Below are 26,199 nucleotides of genomic sequence, written 5' to 3'. Positions count from 1 at the left end.
TATTTTATTTTATTTTATTAAAAAAACGAAAAGAAAACAACAACAAAAATGCAAACACATTGATCTCCGGGAGGATTTTGTGTCATGGCTCATCGAAGCCTTTAAAAGGCGTGAGTGCACGCCCCCATGTCCTCCTCCTACCGGATCCCAGTTCAGTTTAACGACAGGAACAAGATGAGACGTGTTGCCTGCAGCAGACGTGGTGAGAAAAAAAAATTAAGCTGAAGATCCGTGTAACACATGTGAAAAAGAACGCAAACTAAACTGTGAAGCGACGGGCACTTTTGGTGACAAAAGTCTTAAACTACCCTTAATTTTATTTTGCTTGCAATACGCCAGGAAAAAAAACAGACCTGAGCAATTTATCTTCAGACTTTCTGAAGATTTTTCAAACGTTTTCTTTGGTCACCTCATGTTTTCTTTTCTTTTTTTCTTGATCTATGAGTCATTCAAGCATTAAAAATAGTCCCGTAACTCAAGCTTTGAATCAGTGTTGGTGACACATCATAGACAGCTTAGTAAATAACCAATACTGAATTGTATCTTTAGGCACTTGAGGCTAGTAGACTGTTTATTTTTGCACCAACAAGGTGATTCCCAAAGACCTATTCCCCGAAAACTTAGCATATCTATGCAAAGTCTGCAGTATTTGTTAAAAGATGTTTGTGGTGGCCAAAAACGTTTCAGGCCTAAAACTATCAACAGCAGACAAACAGTGAAGGTTACACATCTAAGCTTTAAGAAAAGAGTGAGGAATCCAAGTTTGACATTTTTGGTTCCAGTGGTTGTACAAAGGAGGTCCAGAGAGAGAGGTACAACAGTGAGTGTCTACAGCCATCTGTAAAACATGTTAAAGCTGCATTTCAGCCAGTGGTGCTGGTGGTCTCTTAGCATCAGATTTTGATCCACAATACAACACCATCTGCGTCTGATTGGCAGCAGCTTTATTTTTAAGCATGACAATGACCCCAAACACAGTGCCAGTGCAGGAAAAGCATACCTGGATAGACATCTTTCACCTGAATAAACTTAAAGTTATATCTTTTAAAAATGTTGGCATGTTCTGCAGATGGACAGTAGATGGCACCGAATGCCAGTGTTGTGAAATTTAAATGATCTGCTTTCTCACCTGATCCTGATTGTGTCTCTCCTCATCAGGCTGCCTGAGCTGTCTTTATGTGTAGTTTTTAATGTGCTAATAATGAGATGGGTCATTAAGTTCTGTGTATGACTGGTGGCGCCAGTGTTCGGCAGCCTCACCTCTGTCAGTGCGCCCCAGGGTGGCTGTGGCTACAATGTAGCTTGCCATCACCAGTGTGTGAATGTGTGTGCGAATGGGTGGATGACTGGTTGTTTAAAGCACTTTGGGGTCCTTAGGGACTAAGTAAAGCTCTATATAAATACAGGCCATTTACCATATAGCTTGTTTGTTTTGTAAATGAACACCACCAGTCTCACTGCAATTCTGTGGCCTGATTGAAGTTAGATTAAATTGCACATTAGTTGTTAGTAGATCACAGTAGGTCAAAAAGAACTCAAACAGCTGCTGCATTTTTTTTTTGAGTGGTTTAAATGGCACAAATTTGTTTCTCTCTATCATCATATTTGTTTTTGTTCATCTGCTGTTGTCAGTTAAGTGAGCGGTTAAACAGTCCAACAAGTGAATGTTTTTAAGAAACCTGAGACTCCTCTGCAGCCCAAGACATACAGACCTGAATAATAATCCTCTTCTTATAAGAATAAGCAATGAGATAAATGCATAAGTAAAATAGTTGAATGCACATGTGGCCAAATAATCATCTGGTGTGTTTAACAACTTTTCCAGTTACATTAGAAATTACTGCAAAGTCAGTTCAGATTATATACGTTTTGGTTGGTTAATGGTTAGAAAATAACAAAAATTGCTATCTCATGGAAATTATGCAAAGTGTTACTTTGTTTCTCTGCTAACAGTTCTGACATAGATGACTATAACACAAAAATGCATGCACCATCATCAAAATGTAAAAGTTGCATTTTAAAAATAAGGAACTATATCGATCCCACAGTACATGGCGTTGCAGCAGTTGTGAAGTCAGTTCAGTCTTATTTGTATAAAACTGAATATAATTCAAATCTGTATGCTGTTGAACTCACAATAGCATCGCCTTTTCAGTTATTTATATTGGAAGTTTAAGATCCTACAATAATACAGAGAAAACCCCAACAATCAGATGACCGCCTGTGAACAAGCACTTGGCAACAATGGGAAGAAGAACCTTCCACCATAACCAGGCTCGGGGAGGGGCTGCTATCATTAAATGCAGAGTGGTAGTAACCTAGGCCACACTACAGTTTAGTACAATTTAAGTGCCTTTAAAAAAAATTATGGACTGAAGTTTTTTTTTTTTTTTTAACTCTTTATTTTGTACTTTTTCCTTTGTATTACATACGGACAAGACAATAATAATAATAACACAACAACAAACACACAAAAAAAAAAAAAAAAAAAAAAAAAAAAAACCACGAGAGGTCCCGCCCTATAAGGCTGACTGAGACTTATAAATTATCCATTTTGTCCACTGTTTTCGGTGTTTGTCAGATTTCAGTCTCAGAGTGTAAGTCATTTTTTCCATTGTATATATGTCCTCGATTACGTCCATCCAGTCTTCCAGTTTTAAAGGATCGCTTTTCAGCCAATTCTTTGTTATCACCTTTTTGCTTGACAACAACATAATCTTAAACAAATACCAGTCCTCCTTTTTTACATTTTCCCATATTCCAAAATACATTACTCGTGCCTCACACAGTACTTCATACCCCAGCACCTTCGTCATTGTTGCCGCGATTCTTTCCCAATATGATTTAATATATTTACACTTCCAAAACACATGTGAGTGATTGGCGTTCCAGTCTCCACATAATCTCCAGCATTGTTGGGGTGTTTTCAACTGCTTGCTTTTGATATACGGAGTAATAAAAAACCTAATCACATTTTTCCAGCCATATTCTCTCCATCGTCTAGAGCTAGTGGAGTTATGCTGTGTGAGACATAAGGATCGCCAATCATCCTCTGACAACTCAATTTGTAGTTCCGATTCCCACTTTTGTTTAATATATAATGTTTCATTCCTATTCGAATTTTGTAGGCCAACATATAATTTCGACAGAATTCCTGATGGAAGATTTTTATATGCACCTGTTATTGTTCCTATTATACGATTTCTTTCTCTCGAGAGCTTCTTTCTAATTTCTGTATTGTAAAAGTGTCTTAATTGAAAGTACCTAAATAAATCTGATTTATCCAATCCGAATTGTTTCTGTAGATTCTCAAAAGATTTAAATGTTGTCCCATCTATTAATGTACACATTGCTGTAATTCCTTTATTGACCCATCTTAAAAATGTGCTATCCCATTGTCCACTTTGAAATTTTCGAGAGTATGCAGGCCAAATCAGCAATTTACAATCTTCTGTAATTCTATATTTCTTCATTATTGTCCACCAGAGTTTAATAGTAAATTCAGTGATGAGATTTTTGTTCGTGGGCTGGGTAGTTTCTTCTCCCAATCTTGCTTGTGGATGACATGATAGGCAATAATTTAACTCTATATGCTTCCATTTTGAAGTATATTCTGATGAACACCAGTAAACAGTATATCTCAGCTGGGCTGCATAGAAATATTCCTTGAAATTCGGGAGGGCAAGTCCTCCTTTTTCTTTTCCTGATTGGAGTATTTTAAATCTTATTCTTGGCTTTGTCCCTTTCCAAATAAATCTACTAACTAATTTATCCCATTTACCAAACTGTGCATCTGTTATTTGGACTGGTAATGAGGTGAATAGGTACAATAACCGGGGAAGCACATTCATTTTTATTACCTCTATTCTTGAGCTAAGGTCCTTGACAAGCGGAGCCCATTTAATCAGATCTTTTTGGATTGTGTTACTAAACTTCACATAGTTTGCCTCGTATAAAGTACTTGTATCACTAGTTAAATAGACACCTAAGTATTTGATCTTATTTGAATCCCATTTTAGTTTAAGTTCATTTTGTAATAATTCTTTGGGGAAATAATTCAGACAGAGTACTTGAGTCTTTACGATGTTTAGTTTATATCCTGCGTTTTTACCAAAATATTTTAATGCTTTAAACAGCCAAGGAAAGGTCGTATCAGGATCCTGTAGATATATAATTATATCATCTGCAAAAAGACCTATTCGTTGTTCAAGTTTGGAAACAAAAACCCCTTTTAAGTCTGTACTTTGCCGTATATACTGAGCCAAAGGCTCAATATACAAAGCAAAAAGAGCTGGACTCAAGCAGCAACCTTGCCTAGTTCCTCTAAAGAGCTCAAAGCTGTCTGTCAAGTCCCCATTTATTTTAACTCTAGCCATTGGCCTATGATACAGGGATTGTATACACTTGATAAAGATACTGTCAAAGCCCATTCTCTTCAAAACAGCAAAAAGAAATATCCAAGAGACTCTGTCAAAAGCCTTTTCAGCATCTAAACTCACTAAGGCTGTTGGGATTTTTTCTCTATTAACTTCATTAATTATATGCAATGTGCGTCGTATATTGTCTTGTGTCTGTCGCCCCTTAATGAACCCTGTCTGGTCTTCATCCACCAGGTCAGGAAGGAACAGCTCTAGGCGTCTTGTGATTATAGATGTAAATAGTTTATAATCAACATTTAAGATGGAGATTGGGCGATAAGAATCACAGTTTTCCTTGTTTTTACCTTCTTTCGGTAAGACTGAGATGATGGCCTCTTTCCAGGAAGGTGGAATTTTAGCGTGTTTTATTGTCCAATTAAAAGAATCTATCAAAATAGGGGCCAAAACCTCTTTGAAAGTCTTATACCACTCATTGGGGTACCCATCACTCCCTGGACTTTTATTCGTCTTCAATCTCCTTATTGCCTTATCCAGTTCTTCCTTTGTAATTGGTTTGGTTAATAGTTCATTTTGAGTTGTCCCTATTGAAGGGAGGTCTAACTGATCCAAAAACTCTACAATTTCTGGTCCATTTTTCTGATCCGGTTGACTATACAATGTTTTATAATATTCTTGAAAGGTGTTTTTTATCTGTGTTGGTTCATATAGTAGTTCCTTGGTATTTGGATCTCTAATCTTGTTGACTGCATTAGTTATTTGCATTAATTTTAACCGTTTAGCCAATACTTTAGTTGCTTTGGAGCCAGACTCATAGAATGTTTGTTTTGTGAATCTCAGTTTCTTTTCTATTTCCTCCATAGTCAAATCACTTAGTTGTTTTCTTACGTTTTTGATTTTTTCGGCCAAATCAGGACTCAAATCTGTATGCTTTTTTTTTTCCATATCCCTTAATTGTTGTTCTAATTTGGACTGTGTAAGCTTCTTCATTTTTTTGAGGTAGCTGGTCCTTGATATCAAATACCCCCGAGTTACTACTTTCACAGTATCCCAAATTATTGTTGGGTCTATCTGATCATCCTTATTGTGGGCAATACAGGTTTGTATTTCTTTTTTGATCTCTTTTACCTCAGATTCATTATTGAGAATACCAATGTTCAATTTCCATAATAATTTCTTATTCTGATTATGTAGGTGAATGGTCAAATGAATGGCGTTGTGATCCGACAAGTCGGCTATACCGATATTGCATTCTGTGACTCTATGTTTATCACTTCTATTTATCAAAAAAAAATCTATCCTAGAGTGAACCTTATGGGCTGCTGAGAAATGGGTATAATCCTTCTCCAGAGGGTGTAATTCTCTCCATACATCACAGAGATCCGCTTCCTTTATTAATGAGTTAAGAGATTTAGATTTATTATCTTTGCGTCTTTTTTTGCTTGTAGTATCTTTAGTATGATTTAATATACAGTTCCAGTCGCCCCCACATATCAAGGTCCCTTCACTAAAGCTTATAATTTTTTCAGATAGTTTTTGATAGAATTTTGAATTGTCCTCTGGAGGGGCATACACATTTATCAGGGACACCACTTCATTATTAATCCTCCCTTTGACAGCAACATATCTACCCTCCTTGTCACAGATTTCCTCTAACTTTTCGAAATTTACCGTGTTAGCTAATAAAATTATAACTCCTCTTCGTCTGCTATTCTTACATGAGCTATAAAAAGAATTTACATAGCCAAGCTTTTTAAATTTTTCATGTTCTTCTTTTGACATATGAGTTTCTTGAATGAATATAATCTGTGCCTTGTGTCGTTTCAATTTAGATAGCAATCTACTCCTTTTAACTGGATTCCCCAGACCATTGATATTGATTGAAATAATTTTTATTTTACCTACACCACTCATAATTCGTACAGTGTGCAATGATCATCCCCTCTAGTTTAAGAAAATAAAATAAAACAATATTACTAGACATTAAACAAAAATTAAACACAAACTTGCGACTCCCAATTAGTAGGAAGAAACTGTCTCCCACCATGACCCCGTTGGTAGATCTAGGGTAAAAAACCTCCGTAAAGGAGGGCCCTATGAAATATTTGAGAACTGAAGAAGTAGTTCCCAAATTATAGTCCAACGTATTTACCTCCATCCGGTGTTGCTCCTCCAGAACTTTGAATTTAAGAGGCCTATAATTTTCTGATCAGTAACAGGGGGAAGATATCCCCCGAACTAATCAGCATTTCTCTGAAATTCCTCCAATTTTTTTTTAACTCTCTGCCTCGGGGAAGAAATTTGCTCTCGATGGGAGATTGAGGCCCGTTTCCACTCTCGACACCTTCTGCTTAGCGCATCGTCCTCCTCAGATGCCGCCGGGATCTGGACATCGTATCCCCTCCTCTGCATCTCCATAGCCGCCTCTCGTACGTTACCGTAGTTTCTGACTCCGTCCTGCCAGTGGATCCGAATGCTCGTGTAGGGAGTTTGGAAGCGCACTCCCGCTTCCTTTAGTATCCGCTTAACTTCTCTGTATTGTTTGCGCTTTTGAACAATATCTGATGCATAGTCATGATCAAAGTAGATCGTCTTGCCATTCACCTGGATTTGCTTCTTTTTCCAAACTTCTCGAAGTATGAGTTCTTTCGTTGTGAATTCCTGGAAATTAATAAGAATCGGACGTGGGAATTCTCCAGGGCGCGGTTTCTGTACAGAGATACGATGGGCCCGCTGGATCTTAAGTTCTAGCCCGGCCGGTATAGGTATCTCGTGCTGTAGCAGCTCCGAGACAAAGTCTTGGACAGATCTCCCCTCGGAGCCTTCCTCCACTCCAACCAGGCGTATATTATTTCTGCGGGATCTTGACTCCAGGTCCACCAACTTGTTCTGAATAAATTTCTGTGTTTTCAAGCTTTGGAGGAGCGCTTCAATTAACTCCATTGTCACATCTTCTATATTTCCCACTCGATCCTCGGCTTCCCCCACTCTCTTCGACAGAGTTTTTATGTCCTCCTTTATCTTGTCGAGCTTACCGCCCAATTCCCGCTGTAGCGTGTTAATGCCTTCTCTCAGCCTTTCATTATCTTGTTTCATTTCTGATTTCAATAATTCGATGGCTTTTAGTAATTCGCCAGCCGAATCTCTAATTATGCCATCGGGGCTCGTGCAGTCTTGTCCTGTTGCGTTATTGGTATTTATTTTTGCGGCTTTATCATGTCCCCTTGGCATTTTGGCCTCCTTTTGCCTTATTCCTCACCAATTATATTCGTTTTGCTCAATTGAATTGTCTGTTGACGAGTTTTCGGTGTTTTAAATTCCTGATAGGGAGCTACCACCAAACGCGTCCACTCAATCCGCCATGACACCCGGAAGTCCGTTTTTTTTCTTAAGTCGTAACACATTTGTCTTTACTATTTTGCAGATATATTTGATGTCTAAGCTTCACGATGTGTTCAATTCCCGGGCTTCCAGCACCAGGAACAGAAATCTCTGTTCTCATCACCAGGGTGAACCTGAAACCCAACTGTGGTCTTGTGGAATTATGGGTAAACATGGATGATGAGAAGAAACACATTTACGAGCAGATGAGAGAGGAAATTCAGACTCCTCACAGGAAGTTTTCTGGATTAGAAGGGAAACCAGGGGATCTCTGTCTGGTCTGCATCAACGAAACCTGGCACAGAGCTCGGATCGTATCGATTGAAAGTCAAACATACAGTCTTTTTCTAATTGATCAGGGGCAGCCCCACATTGCCACAAGTGCAGTTTTAGCATGGGCTCAAAATGACAGCTTTCTCCTGCCTCCTGAAATCGAATGTTGCATACTTGCAAATATCTTGTCCCTTGAGAAAAATTTCCCTCATAGAGCTACAAAGTTTTTGATGTCTCTGCCTGGGAAGAAGTTTAGGGGACTCGTTCAATATGTACTGATGCCGGATAGGACAATTCTCCTTGACATACCAGTTGTTTCGAAGCACATGTGCAAGTCTAGAGTTGCAAAGAAGATCCCAGTGGAGGAATTTAAAAATATTGTACTGAAATGTCTAAATTTGCCCAATGATGAGTCTTCTGAGGCCTTTGATGTAACACAGGAACAGAGCCTGAATGTTAGCAGCCAATTTGCTAAACATAACCAATACTTTTACCCAGAGCTGCTTACTGACATTTTGGAAACGGTTTATGTGACTGAGGTAATTGATCCAGAAAATGTTTTTTGCCAGCTTGTTATTCTTTCAAAAGCAGTGAAGATATTGTCTGAACAGATCCATCAACACTATGAAGAGAGCTCCAGTTTTGGAGAGGAACTTCCGCAGAGCTGTGGGGATCCATGTGCTGCTAAAGGGACAGATGGCAGATGGTACCGCTCATTACTAAAGCAAAACATTGAGACCTGTGATGGTGCTGTAAAAGTTTTTCATGTGGATGAAGGAAAAAATGACTTGGTGCCTGTTGAAGACATCAGGCCACTGGCTGGCAAATTCCTGAGAATGCCAGTTATCACATATCGTTGTTCTCTAAATGGAATAAAAGAAAATGGCAGAGAGTGGACTGCAGTGCAGACAGATTTGTTGAAATCACTCCTGCTGAACAAGACTGTGGTGGTGACGTTTGACCACTATGATGCGACTCAAGATGTCTATAATGTTACACTCTATGCAGCTAATGCTACCTGTGTCAACAGTTCTTTTCTGGAGAAGGCAGACTTTATTCCCCTCTCTAAGCTTGAGCAGGATTTAATTGTCCAGAATGAATCTCTTAACTCATCCATTCTCAGTTTACTTGAAGATGAACAATGCATGAATTTACAGAACAAAGTCCATGTCATTCCTGATGGTATACCGGAGGGAACTGCGCCAAGCTCCAAAAACAAAACGGTCAATGGTGGACAAGAGTGTGCATCTCCTTCTTGTAACGGTGACATTTATATGAAAGCAAGCTCTGAACCTGCAGTAGATTGCAATGGGAATACTGCATCAAGTTTCTGCTCTGAGTTGCAAAGTGCTTGTCATGACAGTGCATTCACTGTAGGAAGTAGTGTCACTGTAAAGGTGTCTTGCATTGAAAGCCTACAGAAGTTCTGGTGTCAAATAACAGAAGATGACGACTCCCTCAGATGCCTTATGCAAGATCTGCAAAATCACTATTCATCCGCCCGCTCTCAGCCACTTATTCAGTCCATCTGCGTTGCCCGTAATCCAGATGATAACATGTGGTACAGAGCAAGGATCGTTGCTAATAGCAATTCACCTGTTGTAGACGTGAGATTTATAGACTATGGTCAAATTCAAAAGGTCCCTCTGCAAGATGTGCACCCCATTGATCCAGCTTTCTTGCGGCTAAGTACTCAGGCTTTCCCATGTTGCTTATTCAGTCTGAAGAGTCCTACTTATCCCGTTACCACTACTTGGAATAGCGATGCCTTAGCAGAGTTTCACAAGTTTGTGGATTTAAGTGCGTCGACAGACAGTTTGAAATGCGTTGTAAAGGCAGTGGAATCTGATGAAGAAGGTCTGCTGCTTAATATGGTAGACATTCAGACTGCATTTGGTAGTGCACGTGAGCTTCTGGATAAGAAATGTGCACAGTCTGAGGCACATCTGCAATCTCCTCCACAAGTCACATCTGATGTGTACAATTACTCCACATATAATATTGAGGTGGGTGGTAAAGAAAATGTGTGGATAACGTCTTCAGAGACTGTCAATCACTTCTACTGCCAACTGGACAGGAATGCTAAATTGTTTGACAAATTGATGGAAAGTGTTGCACAACTCCTTAGTGAGCCGCAGCGCTCAGATCAGACTCTTGGACTCAGTAGCTTGTGCTTTGCAAGGTACACTGATAATGAGTGGAACAGAGGTCAAGTAGTAGAAATAACTCCAAAGCACAAAGTGCACTTTGTGGACTATGGGGATACTCTTGTAGTCAGTGAAACTGATATCTGTCCCTTTCCCACTGAAGCGAGCGTGGCCAGGTCATGTCCAGTGCAAGCTATTCCCCTCGGACTGTTTGATGTCCCTGCAGAATTACCCCAGGAGGTCAACCAGTGGTTTGCAGATCGTGCTGTTGGCCGTAGTTTCACCATTTCCGTGGCAAAAGTGGAAAATGGAAAGCTAATTGTTGAACTGTATGATGGCTCAGTGAGTGTGAATATGAAAGTCAGAGAGAGGATGGCTAAAACTAAACAAAACAAAATGACCGATGTCAATCAGCAGACTGACCAGCACCACTTTAACAGCTTGAACAAAGGCTGTTCAGCACAAGAATCAGTATTGGTGGAGACAGCAGGACAAAATGGAGTCCATGGTAACGATAGGATGTCTGCTGCAGATGATTTAAAGGGGAGTTCAAAATCCACAGCTAATGTCGCTTCACCACGGATTGAGCATGCAATGGTTTTGGATGAAGGAACAAAACCCATAATGCATGTCACTCTTGAAGACAAAACTGTGGCAGAGACTTCTGCTCAGATTTGCCACAGTGACTCACACACACAGCACTCAAATTCTTGCCTTGAGAAAAACTTGACCATCTGCATGTACAATTGGCCAAATATTTCTCAAAAACGGATTGAGGACGTGTACGCTTCCTGCATTGTTGGACCACATTATTTCTGGTGTCAGTACAACACTGAAGATCTCAACATGATATCAAAGCTTGCTCAGGAAACTGGGCAAATTCAAGACGCAGTTTTTCCTGAGGTACTGGTGCCTGGAAGTCCATGCCTTGCTCTCTTTTCCAGTGACAACCAGTGGTACAGAGCTCAAGTAATTCAAAAGACTAACAGTACTCTCGATGTTCTATTTATTGACTATGGAAATGAGTCTGAAGTTAGCATTAAAGATGTGAGGTCAATACCCCAGCATCTGCTGGAGATTCCTCCTCAGGCATTTCTTTGCTTTCTAGATGGCTTTGAGTGTGAAGGCTCCTGGGACGATGACGTGTATGATGACTTCTACAATCTTGTGGTTGATAAGCCGCTCAAATTGACAGTCATTAATAAGGAAAAGTATTCAGAGATGGCGGTTCCTCAATATGCAGTGAATATTGAATGTGTTAAGATGTTCATCAGTAGCTTAGTGCAGGAAAACAGGAAATCACTGTCAGGAGAAAATTCAGAGAACCAGACTGATCAAGCAGAAAGTTTCTCCCAAGGCATTCAAACTGAGAACAACACAACTCATTTTGATGCTCCCAAAGGAAATGACAATCTTTGCATGTACAAAGAGCCACAGCTTTCCCAAATCGATGCAGAGACTGTATATGCTTCTTGCATTGGGGATCCCTTTTACTTCTGGTGCCAGTATGCCAACACAGAAGGTCTCCGTGAAGTGTCACAGCTTGTTCAGGAAGCAGGAGAGGCACAGAAGGACACGATGCTCCATGAGACTCCCCATCCAGGGAGTCCATGCCTCGCTCTATATTCCAGTGACAACCAATGGTACAGAGCCCAAGTAATTGAGAAAGCGGACAGCACACTGCATGTTTTGTTCATTGACTATGGAAGCGAGTCCGAGATTGACATCAGGAACATCAGATCATTATCCCAGCCTCTGCTGGAAAAGGCTCCTCAGGCCTTTTTGTGCTGCTTAAATGGATTTAAGGAGTCCGAGGGCTCCTGGAATGACTCAGTTTACGATGACTTTTACACTCTTTTGATTAATAAACCACTTAATCTCAGAGTAATCAGCATAGGAAACCACTCAAAGGTTGGTGTTCCTCAGTATCATGTTGAAATTGAGTGTGAAGGAGTGGCTGTGAACACACTAATGCAGAAATACTGGAATCCGGTTACAGAAGAATGTGTTGATGCTGAAAGCCATCAAACAGAAAACCTCCCACAGGGTGGTCAGACTGAACCTGATGTGAAACAAATTTGCGTTGCAGAAGAAAATGTTTTTAAATGCATGTACAAAGAGCCGCGACTTTCCCCCAACGATACAGAGATGGTATATGCATCTTGTATTGTGGGACCACATTTCTTCTGGTGTCAATATGCCAACACAGAGGACCTCTGCAAAGTGTCGCAGCTTGCTCAGGAAGCAGGAGAGGCACAGCAGAAACTGTTCCCTGAGACTCCTGGTCCAGGCAGTCCATGCCTCGCTCTGTATTCCGATGACAACCAATGGTACAGAGCCCAGGTTATTGAGAACGCTGAAACTTCACTGCATGTTGTGTTCATTGACTATGGAAATGAGTCTCAAGTTGACATCGGTGATATAAGATCACTGCCTCAGACTCTGTTGGAGAAGGCTCCTCAGGCCTTTTTGTGCTGCTTAAATGGATTTAAGGAGTCTGAGGAGTCTTGGGATGACACAGTTTATGATGACTTTTTCAACCTTGTGATTAATAAACCACTCAGACTGACAGTAATCAGCATCGGAGACCACTCGGACATCACTGTTCCTCAGTATCACGTTAAAATTGAGTGTGAGGGAGTGAATGTGAACAAACAAATGCACAAATACTGGAAAGGAGTGGCCAGAGATGGTGCCTTGGCAGAAAGTGTGGAATCAGGTTAGTAGACTGCTAGTTAGTGTTACTGAAATGACTGAAAGGTCCTTTGCTAGTTTAGTTTATCTTGACTTTTTTTTTTTTTTTTTTTCAGTATACAAGGATGAAACCAGTGCCAAGGACGAGATTGACGAGGCTTAAAAGCTGTCAAGTGATACGGCAATCGGTACGTTTAATACATAAAGGTCTCTTTTTGATAAATGCTTCTTTTTTTATGTATTATTAATAGCAACTCACAGATGAATTATCTATCAAAAGTAAATTTCCAGAAATGGAGAATTAATGACAGCACTAAAAAAAATCTTTCTTTGTTTCTTCCAGCTCTGGGGAGCCAAAATGTGTCTGATACGTTGTTTCAATATGAAGTAACAATTTGTCTTATTACATTTTTTATTTTTATATTCGTCCCAATAAAGTGTTTACATAGATTAAAACTGGTTTGTTTATTTATTTTCATGGTTTCTAAACATTTGAACAGATAGTTTTGCAGACTGCATTGGCTGGCAGATTTGCAGCTGCTTAGCATTTGTACTCTGGTTAAAAGAACAGTAATGCAGACTTGGAATAAATCTCTACAACCAAATCATCAAGATGAATGTATAAATAAAAGGGATTTAGTCTTAGCTTTTATAGCTTTTAGATTTGTTTGGATTTATTGTTATAACAGGTTATAATATTCTTTACCAGGTCAAGTCTCTAGAAACGCGTACAGAGTCATATTTTTGTTTTTTGACAATCCTTAAAGATGGTTTGATTCCTAGAGCAGTTTTCACTTTTAATCCAAAATGACTTGCATTTGCTTATAATAAAGATTTGAGCATTAACAATTGGTGCTGTTTAATTTTAATTTTTTTTTTCTATGGATATTTATTTGGCATTTCATTTATGAAACAACGGTCACTTTAAGGCACTTTATGTCTTAACGTAGAATCTCTGAGTGGAAAACTCAAACTATCAGTGCTGGCTCATGGGGTATTATCTAAGTAATTTTTGAGATTGAAAAAAAAAACTCCTTACAGTTTAGAAACTTCTAATGGGAAGAAACGTTGAGCAGAACCAGGCTCAGGGAGGGGGAAGCCATCTGCTGCAACTGTCTGGGGCAGAAAGGAAAGAGAAAAAGGGCACACACAGAGAGATGAGACAAAAATCGACTGTGGCATGAAAATTAACATTAATGACATGCTGCAGTGGTGTATAAACACCTGGGGAAGAAATGCTCGGTGCATTTAGGAAGCCCCTCCACAAGCCCGAGCCTTTAATGGCGAGATGTTCAGGCTGAACCAGCCCTAACTATAAGCTTTATCAGAAAGGAAAGATTTAAGCGTAATCTTAAAAGTAGAGAGCATGTCTTCAAAGTCTTGAATCTAGATGAAGGGATCAGTGTTGGTCAAGTTACTTGAAAAAAGTAATCAGTAACTAATTACTGATTACTTCCCCCCCAAAAGTATTCCCGTTACTTTACTGATTACTTATTTTCAAAAGTAATTAATTACTTAGTTACTTTTTAAAAACACGATTTACAACCTGAATAGGTAATAAAGCAATAGATCTTTCAGCCCACTTTTTCTGCATAATCCATCATACAAAAGGTAATCAAATGGAAAAGTCTTTTTTTTAAAACTTGTTTTATTAGTTTTAATCTTTTAACTTTATGCATTAAGCAAAAATAAAATTATATGCACCATTCTCTGACTGGAAGAAATTTGTTTAACATTTAAACCTATTTTCTGCACATTCCAGCACATAATTTATTTTTTATTTAGTCAGTGGAAGAATCCGTGAGTTTCCCATTACGTGGTAGCGCACTCCCGGTGCTTGCTTGGAAGTTTAGGTGGTTTTTTTCACTGTAAAAAGAAGTTTTACACTTGCAAGAAAATCAGGGTTTTAGTAATGCAGTAACGCAGCGTTCCTACGGGAAAGTAACGGTAATCTAATTACCGTTTTTGCAATAGTAATCCCTTACTTTACTCGTTACTTGAAAAAGTAATCAGATTACAGTAACTCGTTACTGCCCATCTCTGGAAGGGATACATGTGTGGCAGGTTCAAAATGACTAAAGTCAAGAAAAAATGTACTGGGGTAATAAATGTGCTTCATGTAGGCCCATTAGATCTGGGAATTGTTTGTCAGCAGATGTGGAAAACCAGTATAGAGTCATGAATGTGAATAAAATAATGTTGTAACTAATAAAGCAATTAATTAAGAATCTGGCTATATCTGTGAAGCACAGGACACTTAAAATGTTAGCCTGATTTATTTCCACACTAAAAACAGACACAATGTGGATTGTGTTACCTTTTTTTTTACTTGTTATAGCACATAAAATGAGTTTTCACTTCCTAAGACAGGCTAGCCTTACTTAAATCGCGTCCTTGCTGTTTTTGAATAATAATAATATATTTTTATTAATATATTATTATTATTGATAACGATCTAGACACGCCCTGGTTTCCTTTCCGCGTTTTTACCTTCAGGTTAGGAGCCATCTAGTGTTGATCCGTTGCTAGGATCCACTGTTGCTAGGTTAAAATGTCAGAGTTGCACCAAGCTGCAGCAGCAGGCGACTGTGATCAAGTTGAGGAGCTTCTGAGGGAAAATAAGTGCAATCCCAACCAGAAAGACATCGACTGGTACAGCAAGACACCTCTCCACTGGGCAGCGGCTAAAGGTAGTTCGTTAAATACGTGAAAATGAGGCGTATCCGTGTCCCCTGGTGACTGCGCAAGTCTTGGGCTCAAATTACCTGTTCGCATTCGCTGGAAAATGAAAAATGTGATTAGACCACGTGTACGCTGTTTATGCAACATAAATGTTAGTGTCAGTACACTAAACTGCGCTTTATACCGTGCGTAAAAACGATTTAGGCACAAAGTCGGAATTCATGAATATTTGTTAGAGCTGCCTTTTCACTAAATATTTAATACAGTAGACAGCATTCATTAAAAAATACTTTGGAAACAGTTTCTCCTTTAATAGCCATAAAGATGACGATTTTTCTGTAAAAGCTTGACAAAAAAAAGCCCTTTCCTCAATTCTATTGATTCAACATTGAAATCTGACATTACATCAAATTTTTAAACTACATTAATATTGAAACAATATCAGAGTCGGATAAAATACATTTTAAAGTTCAACATTGATGTTGAACATTTATTTTATATCAATTTTTCACCCTCTGTTAAAAGTGAATCAGTGTTGAATTCTGATGTTGATTTTTCCATCACTTTTGCATGCTCCGTTAATAGTGAAGCAACAATGAAATAATCCTTTAAAAATCAACAGGACTAATACTAAACCACTGCAAATTATCATCAGCATTTAAACCTGTGCATAAGACAGTTGTGTATGATCTAAAAACAGGATAACCATTATCTGTTAAACATTATGTTACAATTTAACATGTCCATAATAATATCCCAATATTATTAAGCATTACGTTTTATCTTTGCATCAATTAAGAACAGTTTATTATATAAAAACTTTTTTTTTTGTTCAGTGTATTATTTTGAATTCATTGATTCTAATTTACTCTGGAATGGGGCTGGATATTGGGTGTCCTGCACCACCCATCTGATCTGGAGCATATAGGAGCCATTCCTGCACTTGTTGGGCAAAGGCAAATTCAGAAACTGCATTTACCCTCAGCTGCTGAGTCAGGCCATCTGAGACAAAAAACAAAATGTGAGCCAACATGGGAGCTACAGGCCAACCTTGTAGTTTGCTAAGAATCAGAGTTTTGAGTTGCTGCGTCCAGACCAGTCTCTAAATATTCAACAATGTCTTTTTTGTGCTTGTATGTTAAAACTGTGATTACACACTATAGCCAATTTTTTTAGGTACACCTTTTCAACATCTCGTTTATTGTCATTTCTAATGAGCCAATCAGATTGCAGAAACGCAGTACTTTTAGGCATGTGCGGCACTGTACAAAAGCCTTGCACTACACCTCATTTCTTTATATTTTGCTTCCAAGGTGCCAGACTTGTTCGTAAATTTTTACCGAAACCACTACCTTGACCTCAGCAATAGTTTTCCAGTCTTTCAACATTATTTGGACATGCTTGGCCTGCTTTTTTACTCATTTTCAGTCCGGTCCTTGTACCTGACCATTTTTTTAGAGGAATCAAGGAAAAAACGTGACTGGACTTTTCTTGAAGATGTTTCGCCTCTCATCCGAGAAGCTTGTTCAGTTCTAAGACCAAATGGTGGAGAGTCCCAAGTGTGAGTTGTCCCTTAAGAGGGTCATTGACCCACTATTGATGAAAGGTGGCTTTTTCACACACACACAATAGACAAAGACAACATCTCCCAAGATTTCAAACATAGAGAGGTCTCTTTTCAGGTTTTCTGGCTATTTAGGGCGAGGCAAGGTCTCACAATGGTTTCACCCAAAACCTCTGCTATGGCCCACACCCTTTTTCACACCTTGAAAAAGGGTGTGGGCCATTATTAGCAAAGGTTTTGGGTGAAGCCATTGTGAGATTCTCCACACTGCTGGAGTAAATATACTTTGTTACTGTACTTAAATAGAATTTTCCGTTCTCTGCACTTTACTTGAGTATTTATGACTACCTTTTTACTTTTTCTCCCTACATTTTTAGAGAAAAATCTGTACTTCATCAGCACTACAGGAGAGGAGACGCATGAAAAGAGTGGCTTTTTGTGTGTCAGGCATGCTCCTAGCTAAAGGTCCAGCTGCTGTTTTTTACAGGGAGAGAAATGAGTGAGCCAAAACCTTAAGGAGGGTCCCTGAAAACGTTTATAAAACACTCTGCACAATATTGTTTAATTTCCCCAATAGCCCTAATTCATCAAAATAAGTATTCTTAACTTGCTCACAAACTAATTATATCTTTCCATAGGACACACAGAAATGGTGAGGATACTTATAAAGCATGGAGCCAGACCATGCCTGAGGACAGAGTATGGGTGGACCCCTGCCCATTTTGCTGCAGAGTCTGGTCGGCTGGCAGTGCTGCGGTTGCTGCACTCACTCCATGCACCTATTGATAAGGAGGACTGCTGTGGAGACAAGCCAGCGCGTATAGCCGAGATATACGGACACCAAGACTGTGTTAGATTCCTTAAAAAGTATGACATGAAGCCCGGTTCTCAAATTGTTGTAATTTTAATAACAATAAACTATATATAATATAATGCTTGTACATGATTAATATATGGTCTTGTTTTGTGTGTTACAGAGCAGAGATAGAGTGCGAGGTTTATCGCAAGCTATCAGCGCGAGAAGGGGTTTCAGTGGATGACACAGATGAGGAGTGGGCAGAACGGGACAAAGAAAACTTAAAAACTGAAGCAAGATGTGAGCCCAAATCCCATTTACAGAAATAAAATCCTCACGCAGGTTTTCTTCTATCCTTTCAGCTGAGAGTTTTCCTTCAGCTCTTCACTGCTAAGTGCTATTTAAAACATGCAATGTACAGTATTATTAAATCACATTTCATATGAATATGTATATTGAACAAAGAAAGACAGATAAGTGTAATAATTATTAAAACTTCTGATTTGTATTACTGCAAGTAAAACAAAATAAACAACAAAGAAACAGTCACATCAAAGAGTAAATGTAGCTCATGAATCAAATATATTTGATTTAAATGTAGTGTTTTGTGAGTATACATGTGTGCAGGTGTTGTTTAGGACTTTTTAGTTGTTGTTTCCAAATTTGTGGAGCTTTCGCTGATGGTTGGTGGAGCCTGCAGAACAGAGGAAACAGATGTGCGTCATTCATTATGAGTTACCACGGTTATTTACGAACAAGCTGTGGTTCACTTACTTTTTTCCTGAAAGAATTCAGCAGTGCTTCACGGGTCTGTGAAAATCAGAATAAAAACATTTGATGAAAAGATTTCCAAGGATATTTTTGATGATTGTTGATAATAATTTCATTAAAATAATTGAAATAACACAGAATAAACCTGAGAACAACTACAACAATAATGACATTGATTCAGCTGTGGATTTTACATCATGCGTTCCTGCCATTGGCTTCAAACTTTAAATATATTCAAATGTTATCACAGTGATACAGCAGCATCTAACTAAAACTAGGTAGGCCTCTTATCTCTAGAAGTAAATGACTTTACCATTCTGTCCCCCAGGCACGTGGTCAACAAAATAAACAAACCCTAGAAAAGAAAAACAAGCATTTAAAAAAAACAGTAATACTTTTAACAGAACAGATATTGAGTCTGATCAGTTTAATAATTGTGACCATACCTGGAATGCATTGAGCACAACAAAAGCGTAGTTCACAGCTAAAGTCACAGCTCTAGCTGTGAGGTCCAGACTAAATGTTGCAAATCCAAAAATCCATGGCAAACCAAAGATTGGAGTCAGAAGAATAACTGATCTCAGGACAGTTTTGGCAGCCTGTATTTCTTTCTCATGAGACTTTTCTCTGCTCCTATGGTCCAGAAGCTTCATGATTACCACTATCATGGCAAACAAGTTGATGAAAACAATTATACCAACTGGGAGAATGAATGTATAGATGGTTCCTTTCAGAAGTCCAGAATAAACCAGCCAACATGTTTCCAAACTGAAATACGTGCCTGGAGCGCCGCCGTTGTTGGTGAGAAATGTGATGAAAACAATGAGAAAAGGACAAACGTAGCCCAGGATCAACGAGAACCTCAGATAGGTTTTCTTGCCCACTTTGTGAAACAGGAAAACTGCCTGATGAAGGAGCATGGTGCTCAGGCTCAACATCCAAAAGAACATGGCCAGGTAGCAGAAATGCTTCAGAAGAGCTGCAATTCTACACCAGATTTCTGAAATGCTCTTTGGTTGAGAAGATGCCAGAAAACAGCAATCTGCCACCAGCAAACAAAGAGAAATGTTCACGTGGGCGGTATGGCGCAAATGTAGAGTATTTGTCTTGACTACTTTGCTCCAGACGATCAGTTCTATCAGGAGGCTGATAACGAGTGACACCACTGATGCAGAAAGTCCAGCGTACGTTATCTCGGTCATGTAAGGGATTTTAATGGGATACCGAGACATCAGAATGGCAAATGAAGTCAGATGATTGCAAGTGCACTCGTCAGGTTTAGAAGCGCCCCCCCATACACATCCTTCATCTGTCCAATTGCTCTGGTTGTAGTTCCATGAGACACATTGTAGTTCAAAATGGCGAGGCCTTGGTGTGAGCAATGGGAACTTTAGTGTAATCTCAAGGTTTTCTTTTCCCCGTTGAGTGGTTGACACAACAATGCTGTTGATGTTAAATGTATGTGTTGTATTGGGCAAATAGTCCTGCAGGTATTTGAATCCAGCTGTTTTTACGATGCCATTTCCTGAGCTTCTAACAGTGACTGTGGCATTGAACACCGTATTGGTGCATTCATCTCCGCTGCATGTGTCTATATGTATATTTTTTTGATCAGAATCATTACTTATGTTTGATATCGCAATTAAATCCTCTACTGACTGCAGATATTTCTCAGCCAGGGTTTTGTTGCTTTCAGGATTCGGATTATTCCACGAGTTTCCAAGAGACCCATCCAGCAGATTACTAGATGAGGCCAGGAAATTCTGAAAAGAAAGACAAAGGTTTGCAGCTCATATAGCTGTGATGTTCCCATTAAAGATTAATCATAAAAAATGAGTTAGTTGTCACTCGTCAGCAGCTGTTTTATGGTATATGGTTTAAATGAGCAATGAACTTGGTGTAAAAGTTAAATAGTGATACTGTACTACTAATGTATGTAAATAGCAATAAATACATTGACCAATACTGGAGATTTGTTTCATTGTAACTCTTAAGGTTTGTAACTTTAAATACAAGTATTTATACTTATCGATCTTAATGTTTTAAATGTTTTTAAATAGTAATAAGAAAGATATTCTTTGGTGCTTACGTTACTTGTGGTTGTGTCATTTACACCATGGTTTGTCAGAATGATAGACATGGTGCTGATCACTTGAACTGATGCATTCAAATTGGGAAACGTGTTAATAGTCTGTGGATTTTGAGTGGCATTGGTAAGACTAAAAAATATTGACTCTGCATTTTTTTCTAATGCCCCAAGTCCAGTGCCAGAAATCTGTAACAAGAGCACATATGTATTAGGCAAGCTTAACTGTGTCAGATGTAACTGTGTCAGCGACTTTAACAAAAACACTAGAGTACTTTCCATTTTCCTGTCCTGTAAAAATAGCAAAACAGTTGGATAATTTGTTGCTTTATATTAATACGATTACTTTCCTTTCATGTGTAAAAAACAAAATCAAAAAATAAAAAGTGAAAAGATGATAACCTCAGTTATAAAATTTAGGCTTACCACTGCATTTTGCAGTATATTGTCGAGGTCGAAGTTCACACATCTTGATTCTTCCTTTCTCCATATCCCCTCCAAGCTGAAAATATTAATTAAAAAAATTTAATGTTACACATAAATTCTAATATATATACTGCTTAAATAATTTCCTTAATCAAAATGCAAACAATTATAGTTTTTGGACAGTAAAAGAAACAGAACTTTTAATCCAAATAAATAAATAAAAATAAATTATTATTATTATTTACATTATTACATACTACACATGATTGGTTATATTCTTACTCGCATATCCTTGTTCTTTGCCCAGCAGAGTTTTTGCATTTTAAAACTGCAGTAAAAGTAGCTTTTGTGGCTTCCCAGTCACCTTCAGCTGGACAGTACTTATCATTTACTGTTTTAGGGAAGAAAATTTCATATAGTTACAAAGACAATATTCTAAAACTGTTAAAACTGAATTTGTCACAAAAATTTTTTTCCTGTAAAGCATACAAATATATAAATATTTGATCCTTCAATGAAGTAATAAGTATTTCCAGAATTTAGTCATGACTGCACAATCCTTGCCAGATTTTACCCAAATGTATTTTACAATGTAGTATAATTCAGTATGTCACAATTACTATATTATTATACACTAATATCATGCACCCTCTTTCAATTGCAAGGTTTTATATATCAGGATGTAATTTAAAAAACTTGTCTGGACTATAGAAAGTTCTGAAATTATATAATTGCAACCTCAGATAAACAAATGGCCTCACATGCAACTCTAGAAACTAATACAGTACAGATTCGTTCATGGTTGACTCAGTGACTGAAAGGTGCCCAGGTCCTGTCCCATCACAGGACCTGGATATCAACCCTTCATTGTGCTGACAGTTGGCATGAGCTGTTTGTGATGATATGCTGTGTTTGTTTTTTGCCAGAACTTCTCCCCTCTGGTCTTGACCTTTCAAAGGACATTGTTCCTGAAGTCTTGTAGTTTGTTCAGTTGCAGTTTTTCAAACCTAAGCTGTGCTGCCATGTTCATTTTTTAGAGACGAAGATCACTCCTGACAGCCTTTACAAAACAAGCCACACTTATTCTTCTTTTTCCAATTGTATTCTGATTAACTTCAACATTTAACATGCTAACTGAGGCTCATAGAGTCTAAGATTGACTTCTAAAATTGTTTGTAAATGGCCTTATCACCCAGCCCAAGATGGGGAGTAACAGTTGTTGATGTCTTTTTGCTTCTTTTTTTTTGCATTAACACATTACTGAATTCTTCAGACCAGCAAAGTGACAAAACATCTGCTTTTATTGAGGCGCTCACACTTACTGACAGCCTGTTAATCTATACAAAATACAAATATAAACAAAACCCATAATAACATATGTGTGTCTTAAAGATACATATGTGACTTCTTTTTAAACTTGTATATCTTTTATTTTTCTTGAAATGAATTAGGAATCGTTTTGGGGCATTTAAAATGATTCATTTGACTGTTGTCTTTAAGGTAAGTAATCATTTAAAAATGTTTCAGGCAGTTTATGTTAAAATATCAGAACCTGTTGTTGTGAACTGGCACAAATGAATGAAATCAGATTCATTTGTTTGTTGAAAGTTTTATAGTTACTTAGTTCTTTTTTTTTACTTCATTGTGGGATCATTTGTGGGTAATTATGCCTTCAATAATTCCCATTGCAAAATACAAAGACATACCGGAAATGATATTGAAGCGCACTGTAGCCTGTCTTACATTCCCAAGTCTGTTGGTAAATGTACACACTGTTGTATCTACACTTGTGCTATGAGCACAGATGATTATTTTACTAGTTGTATAAACTAGTATGTTGCCGCCTGCAAGAATTGAATATTCATGTCATGTATTTTCAGAACAATTTTGCATAATAAATATTTTAATTGAAATTAAATGAGACCAAATAAATTACTTACTCTGAGTTTCTAATTGGCCTTTGAGACCTCCATCCCATGTGACATTATAAGGTTCAGTACTATTGCTTATCTCACATTTGGCTTTTGCTTGGAGAATATCATTTTTGGTTTTACAGCGTGGAAATGATGGCTCCGTGAAGACGTCAATGTCCGGTAATAGTGCTACATCCAGTTGAGCACTGGCTTTGTGTAACATGTTGACTGTACAGCCTGATGTGGTGCAATTACCCGTTTGGTGATAGATACATGAGAACTGTCCTAAGAAGCAAACACAAGTGGGGTTAAAGCCAGCAGATTTTGATTCTTTTCATTCTGTTTGTTTCTGGTCCATAGAGGGGTGGTTGGGGGGGGGGGGGGGGGGGGGGCTTTCACATGTGTGTTAAAAGTGCATTTCTTCTGTTTTGCCATCATTGTATCATCTTTAATTATTAACAGTACCAATAATAATATAATGGAACATTCATACATACCATTCCAGAGTTCTGTGACGTTACTGAGGTTGACTATACTGTTAGTTCGTGATGATGTATAAACTGTTGAAACTGTTCCAGTAGTTATGTCATATTGCCCTTTGCTATTTATTATACTCCATTGTGGGTAAATTTTCAGGTCCTCTTTGGTTGTGCATCTGATCACTTGGTTGGTGGCACCATAAGGCACAGGCATTGGTGGCATCTTTAAGTTGACAAGACCTGTGGAGGAAAAAATAATAATAATGAAATTTCAGTCCCTGAAACTTAAAAACCTATCCAGTGCTGTGAACACCGCAGATTGAAGGTACTGTTTTGGAGCAACAGAATAAATCTTAAAATTATTATAAACTAAAACTAGATGCATAAAGATCTGTGATTTTCATTTTATCTTCATCAGAGTAATGATTGCATCCATAACAAATCTGATTTCACTTTGGGTTTTTTTTTTTTTTTTGGTGGACAGAAAATGATGATCATGGAGAACTAAGAAGAGAACAGAATTTACAGAATTTTTAAACTCACATGTTGGAAAGAATTTCTTGCATACAGTACAATGCACCCCTCTGCAGCAAGATTACATTACCTGAAGTCTCCATAATAAGTGAGGCGGACAGACTTTGGCCAATCTTTACTGAATTACTTATCAGAGCTTGTGAATCGATGCTGGAGGCGATGATTATTTTAAAGTCTGCAATGACGCTACCAATCCTTCAAACAAACAAAAAAAAGAGTGATTTTACATTTTTATTAGATAAATGTAAAAACATAATATTTTATTTGTAATTGCACGAATATACCTGAATCTTGTAATGTTTAAAAAGTCAAATCCCCACAGAGTGCTGTACACTGTTTTCATCTAAGAGGTAACAAAGGATGGAAATAAAGTGAATAACAGTAATTTCTATTTTCAAGGTTAAAAATTATGCTGTATACACTTAAATGCATTTTGAGAAAAACATTATTACCTTTGTCAACAACCCATCACTGCATTTTGCATATTTAGGGTTTGTTATATCTTCCAAACAATCTGTATATGTAGACCCCTGCAGTCTAAGAGACCCTGTGATGGTAACTGTGAGCAAGAAAATGTCATTTTGGGGGATGCTTTTAACCTTGATGCTCACAAATAACCAGATGTGCAAAAACAGTTAAATTGACTTAATACCTGTGGTGTTTAGGACACATTTTGCATCTGCACTTTTATCCAAAGTGCATGTTGCATTGCCACAACATTTTGGATTAGACTGACAGAAAGTATCGCTCCATCTGTGGTCTGGTTTGCATTCACATTCTTTGCTGCCAGTACCATTTGTGCACACTTATGAGGACAAGAGTTATTCAGGGTTAGAGCTAGAGGTTATATAAGTATTTTCTTCAGAAATCACAGCATGATGTGGAAGATTGGAAATTAGTTTACCTGTTGTCATTACAGGTGCTACAACAAATGTATTGTTACACGTAAAATTCTTCAGTATGCTCGTGATATTTGCAATTGCACTTTTGTCTATTATCAGTTTGGCATAAAGCATTTGTGTTGAATTATCAGCCTGTGAAAGAAAAGTGATTCCATTTTTTTCTTCTTTTTTTTTAAAATTTCATGATACAGTTGAACTTTAAGATCAAAATGTATAATTGTGTGTAATCAACAAACCTGACAGAAGTTTATGCCCAAGATGTAAAGAAATAAAAAGGTCCACATCCTGTTTTGGGAAAAATAAATGATATTTTTAAAAAGCATTTGGAGTACACAGCATGCTATAATTAAAATGTTCCGCTTCAAAACAAATGAAGGTGATGCATGAAAAAGATTTTCTGTCGCTTTATCTTTCCCGTTTTGCACACATGAGAGAGGAAAAAAAACACATTTGAATATGATGCAGTACAAAGAAATCCGCTTATCTCGAAAGAACAGTTAAACTGTGCAGGTGTATCTGATAAAGTGTGTGTCTAGCTTGTATTACAGCACTAGCTCTGTAAACAAGTAAGTTCCCAAAAAATTGGATGATGTGTAAAAAGGCGGTGCAATGATTGGTAATCATTTGACTAAATATAGTTCAAGTACAACATAAACACCTTTTTTGGGGAGAAAAATATATCCGCAGCAAGCTACAAAATACTCTAAGAATGAAAAAGAAATGTAGATTCTATGTTGTATGATAGACATTAAATAGTAAAAACAAATCCACACACAAGAGACAAAGCGGCCATTACTGTTGAGCCTGGAATTACAAACCGTTCCATCCATCCTGCCAGGCTATCACACAGAGGAACTATTCATGCCCACATTCACACCTCCCTCCAGTTTAGAGTATGTTAACCTAACTTGGCTGTCTTTTGAATGTAGGGTGTGGCGCACCCTGTGGCAACTCACGGCATCACGGGGAACTCACGCAAACTCCAGGCAGAAAGCTCCAACAGGCTGGTGACTTAAAACCCAGGACCTTCATGCTTTTAATTAACAGAGCTAACCACTCCATCACTGTGCAATCCAATTTAAAAAGAGATGTGATATAATACTATGTATGGAAATCACTGCTTGGGCTCAAGAACACTTCTGAAAGACTCATTACAGCAAGACCATGTCAGACCA

At 38.1% G+C, this 26,199-nt stretch overlaps 4 protein-coding genes across 4 annotated transcripts in view; 2 read left to right on the top strand and 2 right to left on the bottom strand.

The window, feature by feature from the left end:
- Window positions 1–15,461, bottom strand: part of smc6 (structural maintenance of chromosomes 6) — a 31,493-nt gene extending 16,032 nt beyond the window's left edge. The window contains exons 1-2 of the mRNA XM_085256706.1: window positions 15,362–15,461; window positions 13,911–13,987 (exon numbers count right to left, since the gene is read on the bottom strand). The gene's annotated coding sequence lies outside the window, so the exon portion shown is untranslated. The remainder of the gene's footprint in view (window positions 1–13,910; window positions 13,988–15,361) is intronic.
- tdrd6b (tudor domain containing 6b) lies at window positions 73–13,327 on the top strand. The gene is made up of 4 exons (XM_085256703.1): window positions 73–202; window positions 7,801–12,896; window positions 12,988–13,059; window positions 13,215–13,327. The coding sequence occupies exons 2-3, from the start codon at window positions 7,826–7,828 to the stop codon at window positions 13,032–13,034; spliced, it is 5,118 nt and encodes a 1,705-aa protein (XP_085112829.1). The 5' UTR covers window positions 73–202; window positions 7,801–7,825; the 3' UTR covers window positions 13,035–13,059; window positions 13,215–13,327.
- On the top strand, window positions 15,397–18,266 carry ankrd66 (ankyrin repeat domain 66). Its single transcript, XM_085256712.1, has 3 exons — window positions 15,397–15,561; window positions 17,756–17,984; window positions 18,095–18,266. The coding sequence occupies exons 1-3, from the start codon at window positions 15,423–15,425 to the stop codon at window positions 18,240–18,242; spliced, it is 516 nt and encodes a 171-aa protein (XP_085112838.1). The 5' UTR covers window positions 15,397–15,422; the 3' UTR covers window positions 18,243–18,266.
- Window positions 18,267–18,327: 61 nt separating this feature from the next.
- LOC146552119 (adhesion G protein-coupled receptor F3-like) lies at window positions 18,328–24,224 on the bottom strand. Its single transcript, XM_085256711.1, has 11 exons — window positions 24,193–24,224; window positions 23,607–23,828; window positions 23,137–23,394; window positions 22,903–23,040; window positions 21,479–21,587; window positions 21,197–21,272; window positions 20,774–20,959; window positions 19,131–20,447; window positions 18,998–19,039; window positions 18,688–18,723; window positions 18,328–18,607 (listed from the first exon to the last, which is right to left on the bottom strand). Exons 1-11 carry the CDS (start codon window positions 24,203–24,205, stop codon window positions 18,548–18,550), a joined length of 2,457 nt encoding a protein of 818 aa, XP_085112837.1. The 5' UTR covers window positions 24,206–24,224; the 3' UTR covers window positions 18,328–18,547.
- Between the last annotated feature and the right edge of the window lie 1,975 nt (window positions 24,225–26,199).

Source organism: Mchenga conophoros, linkage group LG19, assembly GCF_057382185.1.
Source record: "Mchenga conophoros isolate Kocher_MC1m ecotype Shallow Benthic linkage group LG19, M_conophoros_male_GT1.1, whole genome shotgun sequence".
Classification (NCBI taxonomy): Eukaryota; Metazoa; Chordata; class Actinopteri; order Cichliformes; family Cichlidae; genus Mchenga; species Mchenga conophoros.
Note: the sequence above shows the minus strand (reverse complement) of the source record. Positions and strands in the feature narration are given on the sequence as shown.